This window comes from Ambystoma mexicanum, chromosome 1q (assembly GCF_040938575.1).
Source record: "Ambystoma mexicanum isolate Mex_15411 chromosome 1q, UKY_AmexF1_1, whole genome shotgun sequence".
In the NCBI taxonomy this organism is placed as follows: Eukaryota; Metazoa; Chordata; class Amphibia; order Caudata; family Ambystomatidae; genus Ambystoma; species Ambystoma mexicanum.
This window is the reverse complement of record NC_090922.1, coordinates 1,372,260,458-1,372,272,598: the sequence shown is the minus strand read 5'-3', so window position 1 is coordinate 1,372,272,598 and position 12,141 is coordinate 1,372,260,458. Positions and strand designations below refer to the sequence as shown.

The 12,141-nt window shown below is 43.6% G+C and overlaps 1 protein-coding gene across 2 annotated transcripts in view; it reads left to right on the top strand.

The window, feature by feature from the left end:
* Nucleotides 1-12,141, top strand: part of SLC5A9 (solute carrier family 5 member 9) — a 702,002-nt gene that overhangs the window by 580,693 nt on the left and 109,168 nt on the right. For both annotated transcript variants that reach the window (XM_069642236.1, XM_069642237.1), the window contains exons 9-10: nt 379-514; nt 6,248-6,355. In XM_069642236.1, coding sequence (XP_069498337.1) covers nt 379-514; nt 6,248-6,355 — 244 coding nt within the window. The remainder of the gene's footprint in view (nt 1-378; nt 515-6,247; nt 6,356-12,141) is intronic.

Here is a 12,141-nt window from a genome sequence, read left to right as displayed (position 1 = left end):
TCACTGTTGTGCTGTATTATAGTATGCATTATTGTTTTGTTATTCTTATCACTGCTTATGGCTACCACTGTTCATGTGGTTAAAGTATACATGATGGGCATGATGAATTGGGAACGTTTTGTTATAAACATTTTCCCAGCGCCCAATTGATCGTGGTCGGCATGATATCAAGCATTGACACAACCAATACATTTGGCTTTTCAAATCTTGGGGCTATGACTTTTGTTTTAACCCATTGGGGGATTAATAAAAAAAGAATCTTCTGCCTTGCAAATACACAACTATATGCTATGGCAATGATTGTTCAATTCGGGCTCTAAATGCTTGTGTGTCTGGGACTAGTAACTCTTGTTCTCTCCTCTGTTATGTCTATTTTAGGTCCTAGTCCAGCGGTCACTTGCAGCCAAGAACTTATCTCATGCCAAAGGAGCCTCTGTGTTCGGAGGATATTTGAAAATACTTCCCACCTTCTTTGTAGTCTTGCCTGGAATGATCAGCAGAGCTCTTTATCCAAGTAAGTGTATTTTCATTATCTCATGACCTCCAGTATGAACGTTATGATATGATAGGTTATTTATAATGCGCTTAATTCCCAGAGATTTCTAAGCGGGGACCCGGGGAACCTATGGTGCTCTGTTTCAACTTGCTTCCAAGGCGAAGCATGTTGCCCTTGAGCTATCCTACCGAGGCGTTACTTCCCTCTATATGTTCCAGGGTAAACTTCACAATTGCAGATGCCGAATTGCTGGGCAGTTCTCACTTTGCTGTACCTTCATTTGGATTTCATAAAGGCTTCTGCATCAATGCCTTTTATTAGTACACTGCCATCATAAATAACTGTGAATCAACGGAGGATAGCACAGGGGCAAAGCACTGGTCTTGGAAGCAAGACCATGCAGAGCAAGAAAGATTTGAATCTTGGATCAATGCTTAGAAACCGAACTCAGGTACGGTATTAGGCGCTATGTAAAAAAACAATTAAATAAATTCATCATATTTGAGCAAGTATCAAACCACAGAAAACAAGGACATGGTGTGATTTGACAAAGAAAACCAAATTACTCATGTGCTTTTCGCCGGCCTCCAGAAACTAATCCTTGCTATTTTCAAATGTCCAGAGCTGTGTCAAAGGAGCTCTAGAAACATGAAGGCACAGTTAAAGATTATAGTACAACTCATAATTCCATTCTGAGGGTTTATCAAACTATAGTGTAAAAGGTGGGCACTTGTATTTCCAGTCCAACTAACATTTGTGTAATGCTGCTTTATCAGGGCTTTCCTCCTCTGCAATTAATTCCTCAGGAAAGAACATCTCATCAGAATGGAATCAATAAGCATTGCAGCAAAGGGTGAGTCCTTACTTGTGCCCCAGTATCAACCTAACCAACACCATTGAATTCTGAATTAAGTCATAAGGGCTTACACTGACTTAGCCTTTAAAACGGAAGAGGCAAATGATTTCCAAGCATGGCTTTCAGTTAGCCATGTTTTAACGCTTTGAAATAGATTCAGAGTGAATGAAGCAATACTCATGGGAATGTTCTATCTGCCCCAAAGGTGCTCCTTTTCAAGGTTGTTTTATTTAACACATTAAGGCACCAACCAAACACCCAACCAATCAAGGTTAGGTATGTTCCTCTATAATGCAACCTGTGGGCACCTCTTCTTTAATACTCTTTGTGGGTGAGAGCACCATGATTTTGGAAGAATGTTCTTTTGTCCAGTGAATGAAGGGGAGCTTCCAGGATAAGTCTTCCTGTTAACTAATAAATCACCACATCTAGTGTGTTCAGTCTGATTCATTGTTAAAGTATTTAGATTCTCTGGGCTGCCATGTCTGCTGGCGGCCATGTGCCTATTACTCTGTGAAGCTATGGCTAGTATCTATGGTAATTGATAATGCAAAACATGTCTTTTAGTCTATGTCATTTAGGGGTAACAGGAAAGGTTTTTGTTTGTCCTGACTTCTGAGTTGTTGTTCTTTTTTTTATAATAAAATAAACTAGAAAATAAATGCATCAACTGCCCCAATGAAAACAAATTAAAACTATAGGCAGGTTCACCTTCTGTCACCTTTGGCATTATCACATGCGCTGCAAATCCTATATCATTGCGAGAGGATGAAAAGGTGGACATCTCTTTCGAACCCCATATGTACCCATATAACTTGACTCTAACCTCCCTCTGTCTCCCGGTTCCTTTGCCTCCATTCTAGCATTTCACCCATCACAGTCACTTCCTGATCACAGCTTGCCATACCATCTACCTGCACTTAAACATTTCCAATGTTGGTTGTCCTTAATCTATGTATGTCCACTTATGTATTGTCCCCAGTGACTGTTCCATTTACTCCCCTCCACAACCTGGTCAGAATGTCCTTAAAACTCACCCCATTGTAAGAACCAGAATGCTTCCCGTCAAATCTGATTTCTAATCTATTGTACGTTCTTTTGTGATCAAAAGAGCATTTTTCTTCCTGTACATAAATAAATAAATAAATAAATAAATATGCAAAGGGGGCCATACTTTACTTATCTATTTCTGTCATCATCAAAGCTGGAAAGGGATATTTTAAAAAAGAGGTTTCCACTAGCAGAGGTGGTATTTCTGGAATTCCCAGAGCAAACTCAGAAATACCACATCTGCCAGTGGTAAACGTCAAAAGAGGCAGACTTGTATACATGCCACAGACAGAGATGGTGTTTTTCAGAAGATGTCTTTCTGCAATAAAATGTCTGGCCAGCTAATATTGGCCCACTAAATTCCATTTTGATGTTTCTGCCATACAGAGACACTGAAGCCAAGGTGTACCTATGTAGAAAGAGTAACACTGAGAAGTAGTGGACAGATATGAATGTGACTTGCAGCTACCATACCCTAAAGCGATATCGGAGTTCACTCAAGAGAGGTGCACCTTTCCAAGTGTGAAGAATACGGCTTTTAGGCTGGAGAAGACAAGGCAACGTATACACTCTGCATGGACTTGGCTTTCTTTCTTGTGGCTCTGCCATATAGAACAGGTGGCAGAGAATGGACCAATGATTGAGCATAGGTAGAGGAGTCAGAATAGCAGCATATTATTTCACCAGGTCCTCAGTGTTCCCAAAGGACATCTCTGACACTCCATGAATTCACAGGGACCAGGTAACTTCTCAATGAAGTCTTTGTAATTTCGCCTATTTAGTACGCCCTCTACAATGTTCATTTTTATGAGCATGGAGAATCTGTTGGCTCGAACCCCAATCACATCCACTTCAGTGGACATCAAATATACCTAGCAATTCCCGTCATTACCTGCATGGGTCAATGGAGCTTTGCTGGTGCCCGGGTTTACGCTTCCAAATCATTTCCATACATTAGTCCCCCTGGACTACTACCATATTTGATACTAGCAGCCGCCATTGCTATGTGTGTCTACGACCTTGCCTTTCCTTTTCATGTGCAAAACACATTCAGAATACACAGTGATACATTAGCGTGACCAGACGTCCCGGTTTTACCAGGAATGTCCCAATAGTCCTTATGTTTGAAAAACCCTGACCCGGTTTTGGGCAAGGGGAGAGTGACAGTCCCGTTTTCTTTTTTTATCACAAACAATTATCACCTATATAAACAGTATTAGATGTTGTCATTTTAAGATGGATTCAAACCCGAACGTTCTAGGTACAAGCCTTATGCATTAACTGCTTACACCACAGAGACAGTGTGAGAGGAACGTACATAGCAAGATATGTAATGTCAAACAGAGCAAAGCACCTTTGTTATTAATATTTACATTTTATTTTATTTTATTTTATTTTAGTGTCTTATAGATCAGATGATCAACATTTTGACACTAAATACCAGTAACAGTCAAGTTCATTATACAAATATAATATTGAAATACATAATTCAATCAGTGTCATGCTTGGTATTTACGTGCTTTTATCAACGCTCGAAGGCGCATAATTTCTATGCATATATTGTAGCACAATTTCTATGCATATACTGTGGGAATGGGGGTGGCGGGGAGGTCCAGTTGGGGGGGAGAGTCCTTCTTTTATGTTGTTGGTTGTCCCAGTTATTTGTCTTGAAAATCTGGTCACCCTAGAGCAGAGGTCTTCAAACTGTGGGGCGCAGCCGCATCCCAGGGGGGGCGCGAGAGCCCAGCAGCATGAAATGTAATATATATATATATATATATATATATATATATATATATATATATATATATATATATATATATATACATACATATATTTTTTTATTTTTTTTTAGGTTGGAGGAAATGGCCAGGGGTGGCTCACACTCACATGGTCGGACTGGACCATAAAACTGACTCAGACACCAATGAAAAAGTGGGCCTCAATTGCAAATGGATATTCTTTCCTTTTGTCACAGACCATTTGAATAGTACCCAAGGGGGTGTTTTGTGTCAAAATGTAAGCAAATGGTGATATTTAAAGAATATTTATTCAGCAACAATGGTCAAAACTACTAGCTGCATAGTGAAATAACTCATCAAACTGGACCACATTGGTCAAAAAAGTGGGCCATTTTGATTGGCCTACACTAGCATTTTGCATTTATAGTACAGGCATTGTCCTATTGCCCTATAGGCCAGTCTGAGCCTAGCAGCTCATCCATAATGGCAGAGGGGGTATCCACCCAGTGGCCCCCTCACCCATTATGGAGGATCTGAGGAGCCAGCCCAGTGAAACACTGAGCACTCCCCCAGCTGCTTTTTCCAGCTGAGGGAGTGCTCCTGGGCTGGCTAAACTGTGTGGGCCTCATTACAACTCAGGCGTTAAGGGTTAACGCGCTAAACCGCCTTGGTGCTAATTACGGCACCGTAATTTACGGTGCCGTAATTAACGCCTTCCCCACTCCCATTATGCCCTATGGGGCAAAAATAGGAATGGGGAAGGGTAAATGGGAAATGGGGATTTACCGCCCCACTCACCTTGGAATGGGGCGGTAAATCCGCTATCCACCATGGTCTAAACGTAGTTTAGACCATGGTGGTAAAGTTGGTGTACTTACCGCCTGGGTCGTAATGACCCTATGTGTGTTTGTTTTTGTCCGAAGAGCTTATTTTGGGGATTGGGGGTAGAGTGGGGAAGGAGGGTTGCACAATCCCCCTACCCACCTGCCAAAATCAGCTCTCCTTCTGAGGCGCTGTGGAGCCCAGGGGACAGGGATGGTATTTATTTTACTGGATATCTATCATAGATGTCCAGTCAAAAATACCATGCTTTTCCCCTTAGCCCCCCAGCGCCAAATGCAAACTGTTTGGCTTTTTACCCATTTCTTTTAAACTATGCTCTAAAATGCAACATTTTAACCCATTATTTATAAATAATTCACAGGGGGAAACCCCCCAAACCTCCCTTGATTGGTTCGGACTCCCTCGCTGCGCTCGGTCGCTATGGCATTTGTATCGGAAATATTTATGGCCCTCCACTTAAAAAAGAAAACCAGATCCCACTGGCCCTCGGACTGTGTTGGGAATGTGGGGGGGAGCTCAGGGACTGCTGTGGGAGCAGGATGGGCAGGAGCACTGGGATAGTGGTGGTAGCAGGATGGGAAGGAGTGGGATGAGGGAGCCCAGCGACCGTGATGGGAGCATTTGGGGGAGCCCAGGGACTATACTGGGAGTAGGGTGCTGTGACGGCACGCAATATTTCATAGCGATTTGTACATACTGTCCATTTGACATTTTTGGGGGGGGGTTTGGCCTGCCCATCTTTGCACAGGGGGGGCCCAGGCCAAAAAAGTTTGAAGACCACTGCCCTAGAGACATGCCACACATGCCCAGATCAAATGTGTGATGCGTTGGAGAGACAGGCAGCTTCCAAGCACATAGTGGAGAAACACAGCAAGCAGATTTCCCACTTCATACAGGGAACCCCAAACCAAATGGCTTGGAAGCAGAAAGACATGCAAAGAGTTTGTCTCCGCCTGCTCTCCTGCCTCTATGCCATTTTCCATGATATCAAAATAAGCTCCTCAGTACAACAAAATAAATAATGGCGAATCATTCAATAGACATTCCCTTCATGAAATATCCCCATATGAAAACTTCTCTCTTACAAATCCGTGACCTTGCAGACCATACTCACAACTACTTACAATTAAGCACGTTGACAAACATTGATTTCAGTTTCCCTCAAGCTCAAAATGGCGCTGTTCACTTGTCTCACAGTGAAGTCGAGAATTCAGTCCTTCCATTCTCAGATATCTTACATAGTTTATGGTTTTCTTGCAGATGAAGTTGCCTGTGTGGACCCCGATATCTGTGAGAGGGTGTGCGGAACAAAAGTGGGCTGTACCAACATTGCGTACCCTAAACTGGTGATGGAACTGCTTCCTGTAGGTAAGATGCATCCCCACCCTGCAGCTTGTGGGCAATATTTTTGTGTATGCTCAGTCCAGAGGTTCAGATCATTGAGCACAATCCCAGAGAAAAGGTCAGACTTTTGAAATAACACATAAATGCACCTTAGAAAATGTTAACACATGTCTTCACATTGTGACAAACCTTTAAATGTTATAGAACTTGGCTTAAAGCTTTCTTCTTTAAACTCACAGTGAACCCGGCAGTGTGAATCACGACAAATGTCACCTTAAAATATACCTGACGAAAATGGTGAAAACAAAGCAAAGTCAAAATTGTTCTTGAAAAACATGCATTGCAGGAATAAAAAATGTCAAAGCATTTACCAAAAAATACACTCGGGTAAAACTATTTGACATATTACAACAAATCTATTAATTACACGAAGCAATCAATAAGACCACAAGAGACCAAAAGCATTATTCTTTTTGCTGCTTTCTATCCATAGACATCAATAGGACACCCAACCGTTTACTATTGTTTTTAACTGTTCCTGACTTTTGAAGGTAAGTTAAGCCTTTTTGCTCCACTTACCTTGCTACATGTATCATTTTGGGGGGCACTGATCAGCCGCTATGGTGATCACTGCAGGAGAACTCTGTTCTCCATAGTGAAGTTTTTTGTTTATTTTTCCTGCACACCTCACCTTATGTGAAGTGTGGTAGTGACACTTGTTTTTGGTAACATTATGGTTACGAGCATGACGTGTCCAAGAAGGGCTGTTGTTAGTGGATACTTTTGTAACTGTTTTAATTTTTATAGTGTCATGCACTTTTGCATTTTACTACTTAATGCCAATTGGAGTACCATTTACTCAAAAAAGGCTGTGCCACGAGATATTTGCCTGTCCTTTCGCCATGTTGTATTTTAACCTTCCTCCTGCCCTGGAGTGGATAGATTTTCCATATATGCTCCAGAGGCAAGTTCCAGATTTTGTGGGCAAATTTGTGACCTGTTTGTGTGGCCGGTTTTTGGGGGCTATGGCCACATCCAAGTCGGGTGCCTCTGTTTCTGGTCAGGTGCAGTGGCCAGAAGCTGTCCAGGATTGCACAGCCCCACCAGTTTCAATATTGCAGATCCGTGCCATTTGTGGACTGGGGAAATTTCTTGCATCCATTCCTCAAATCATCTTTTGAGCCAAGGCTCCTGCAAAGGAGAACAGCCCTCTGAAGACCCAAGAACTTGCTGTTGAAAGGTCGCCAGAAGCCCCTTTTAAACTTGCCTTGTGAAGCTCTGCCTCTCTGCAGATCTCCTGAAGACCATCAACGTTAACAGCTTCGACCCCTACACCAGTTGGAACAACCAATTCTGACCACTGATCAAAGAGCCAATGTGCAGAACAGTCCCAGAACCAAGTTCTCCTGGGCTACTTCACCGCAACGGTTGCAATCCTGAGTTTAGGCTTGGGACTAAGCACATCCTCAGCTTATGGAACAATAAGTATTTCCCTGAAGTTGCATTTCTTCATCATGAAGAGGGGCCTTGCAGGACAAGTTTATTGTTGTCGCCACAAGTGTTGCCTTTCATCATTTTCTTCAAGTGACCATCACCATTCGCCACATGCATCATGTCCTGCGAGTCCTCTGAGGTTGTACCCAGAATAGTTGTCCTGAAGTCAGGGTGTTCTGTGTGTCCAGCTGTTTATAAATCTGGTCCATCCGAGAATGGAACCATGAACTAGCCAGCCCTAATATCCTGACGTCTGAAGTGTCCTCTGCACCCGCGACCCCTGGTCTTCCTCCAACTGAACCAAGATGTCGGGGGGAAATTCTGCCGGGGTCGGCCGGGCCGTCCGTAGACCTCCGAGCAGGGAGGCCCCAACTCCTCCCGTATATCCCAAAAGAGATAGAGTATGAGACACACGCAAGAAGCAAGGTGACTCTGCTGTTTATTAGACAAAACGGCAGGGATGGGTCAAGGATCGTACGCGTCCGTCCTGACACACACACAATCGTGGGGCTCGCAGGCCCTTTTTACCTTAGTATGACGCGCTACTTGCGTCTCCTTAGAAAGTTTAGCAAAAAACCTATTTCCACTCTGGATTGGTTACTCGAGTGGTAGGGTTAGTATAGCATACATATAGAGAACGGTGTTAGTGGTTGAGGGTTAGTCAGGTGGTATACTTGGGCTGTCCCTTCAATTTGATACATGAAAATTGTTACATGAAGACCTCTGAGGATTGGTCAATGTTAATGGCGTCAGTGATAAGAGCCCCATGTTCTGATTGGTCCGCTCGCGAGCCTCCCAGTCTGAGACTATCGCTGTTCCCAGCTCGCGGTGCACCTGTCATTTGCAACAATGTTTTACTATAGGTAGGTGTAAACAATGTGAGGATTTATTCATATGTTGGGAGGTCGACTACTCCCACTGCTGCAGATGTCCAATGAGTCTTTTAATTGTATCTGCCTGTGTCTTGAAATGTGGGATTCAGGCGTCTCCTTCCTCCTGGGCTTGGCATCCTGTCAGGTTTGGCTTTATCACGTGAGGTGGGACCGTGTTTGAGGCAAAATTCAGCACAATTAATATTGTTTATCCCACTGTGTGCCTGGTTTATCTTGCAGGTGCGACCTTGGCGTCGGCTTGCGGCGTGCGAGATTGCAACATCGTGCCCTTGGCGGTGTGCTTTCGCCGGGCTCATTCTGCAGGGTCAGCAACCGAGCTCTTGCTCATTCAATGTTCATGGAAGCTTTTGCTTGCGGCCTACTTGGGCCTGGTGCATAGGTGGAACCGTTTGATGCAGAGCGCTTTAGGTTACGGTATCATATTGCTCTATCCTCAGTATCGTGTCTCCGTTATATTCTTCATTATGGTACATGGTTCTTAGAAGAAGCGTGAGCAAGCCTTTTTAGATAAGTTCATTATGCGTCTTGCGTTTCTGCATTTTGAGAGCCTATGTGGAAAATAATAAAGATGCACGTCCGTGGGTATGTCTGTCGCCTACGTCATAGCACTGAGTATGTTCTTCGTGTGGATTGGTGTGGGAGTGTCCGGTGTGCATGTTTGCACAGGTGTGCTGACCGTTGGCTAGGTCGTCATGGCATCTCTAACGACGTGTAGGTTTAGTCGAGTTGATCCATGTCGCAGGTGTCGGCATGGACAGGGCGGGCTGCTGGGCAGGTAGGTGGGCACATCCGTATGTTCCTGTACCAGGGTATTTGGTCGTCTGGTAGATAGGCAAACTCCTCTCGTGGCGGGTTTCTAGGCAGTGATCCTCTAGGCCAAGCGCGAGAGGGGAAGGGCGGGAGCCTGTTCTTCCATTCTCCCACTTCAAAGACACAAACCCAGATGGCCCAGAAATGTTAAGAACTCTGACAGTGGTCCCTCAGTTAATTGAAGTACAGGGGTTGAGTAAACATACCTGTTTTGACCCCCCACATCACCATAGTGTTCTATGGACGTAAAGTAATAGCCCTATCTCTCTCTTGCATAGCTTTGAATGGTGGTATTCTGGCCTGATATCATCCCCTGTGCTTTCTCTAGGGTGGTTGGATTGGGAGAGGGTCTTTCTAAGACTTTGTTTTTGTTTTCCCTAAACTTTGGACCACGTACAACTGCTTGTTGGCTGTAGCCAACAGATGTGCAATCTTCCTAAAGAGACTCCTAGTCTCCTGAAAATACTTTTATTGGGATCTGTAACTCTAAGGGCAGTAGGCTCCATCATTGTTTCTTACTAGGTATGGAATACATAAGGTTAGAACCTAAATTCCAAGGGATTGTATGATGTTTGCTAACTTCTTTATTCTAAACCTACTAGTTCTCCTAGTATTGATTACTCCCCTGGTTCTGTTTCTTTATTCCCTTTGTAAAGAGGGACTACTTACATAAGTAATCTGAAAAAAGGTCAAAACAGTACTCCACAGAATAATGACACCTTGCAGGAAAATACACACATGCAGAAAAGCATTTTAGGCAGTCCTGTAAACTGAACTGGTTGATAAGCTCGCAAACTCTGCCCACTACAGTGAAAAGTGTTATGAGGAAAAACCACAAAATCTCAATAACACACATGAATATGCTTCAGCTGGATTGTATTTTTCCTAAGAAAATCCTTCCCTTACTAACTCTGCTTCACCTGACCGTACTGTTGCGTCCTGTTACCATTGGGTTTGGTTCACATTAGAAATAAATAAAAAAACAAACAACAAACTACTCAGTTTGCAAATTGTACAACACAGCCTTTAAATCTGCGTTGGCTAGTGGACTGCTTTTCCCAATTGTTGCCTACAAAACATGGCTGAGCTGTGGACTCCTAGTTTACTGCTACCACTACCTATCTCTATAGAATAATATAAATGTGCTCACCATCATGTGTTTTAAAAAACAATATAAAACCTAAAAGAACCAATTATGTTCCCCCTATACTTATAAAATTAAACACTAATGAAACAAACCCTATGTACAACAAACCTGCACAGAGGTGCTCTAAAAAATAAAAACAAAATACAAACACATATACTATTCCTTCTACACATGTGATTATTCTTCACAATCACTGTGCTCTCACCTCCCTATTTATCTCTGCCTCGGGACCACATCTACATTGTGTGTTGTCGTTTGGGTATTCTCCTGCACAGCACCCTGTTCCCTGCTGTGTGATGCAGTAGGTATATTGTACATGCATCATGACATCATCCTACACACCACTCTTATGTCACTGCGTCATTTTCATAGCTGGTATGTGCGCCCCCCTCTTATGGACGCTACATTTACCAATCTTCAACTTGCTCTTTAGACTATACTGAAATTGCATTTTGAGAGCCTATGTGGAAAATAATAAAGATGCACGTCTGTGGGTATGTCTGTCGCCTACGTCATAGCACTGAGTATGTTCTTCATGTGGATTGGTGTGGCAGTGTCCGGTGTGCATGTTTGCACAGGTGTGCTGACCGTTGGCTAGGTCGTCATGGCATCTCTAACGACGTGTAGGTTTAGTCGAGTTGATCCATGTCGCAGGTGTCGGCATGGACAGGGCGGGCTGCTGGGCAGGTAGGTGGGCACATCCGTATGTTCCTGTACCAGGGTATTTGGTCGTCTGGTAGATAGGCAAACTCCTCTCGTGGCGGGTGTCTAGGCCGTGATCCTCTAGGCCAAGCGCGAGAGGGGAAGGGCGGGAGCCTGTTCTTCCATTCTCCCACTTCAGTCCACCCTCTGTTCGACTTGTCGACCACAAACATATCCTTTTCTTTATCTCCTCTTACTCTCCATATTTTAGTTATTCCTCCCAAATGTCCATAGTGGTTAACATGGTCTTCAAATGACCAATACATATATGCACAGGTTCCTCCAGGAGTGCAGTATACCCATTTCCCTATGTAGCTCCTTGGGTTTCTTGGGTTTTCGAGCTTCACAGATGGTGGGTCCAGGTGGTTGGTGATGATCTGGTTGCGCAACTTCTCTCTCTCTTTTATGATTGTGCCTGTGTGTTTGCCGTCATCTGTTGGCATCAAGAGGTGCATACCAACCATTTCGATCATCTCGTCTGTGGTGCGTGCCTTCCGGGTCTTCCAAAATCTTATTATGATCAGTGTAGCTCCAGCCAAAATAGTACATCCAACTATAATCTTCAGTCCATCTGACAGCCAAGATGGCATCCATGACCATAATATTGAAAACCAGCTCTCATCCTTTTTCACACCTTTACTTTCATCCATCATTTTTGACTGCATCTGGGCCAATTGTAAAACTGCTTCTGTCAGTGTACCATTGTCAGCATCGTTGGCGGGGATGAATGTGCAGCATGATTGTCCTATCTTAGCGCAAACTCC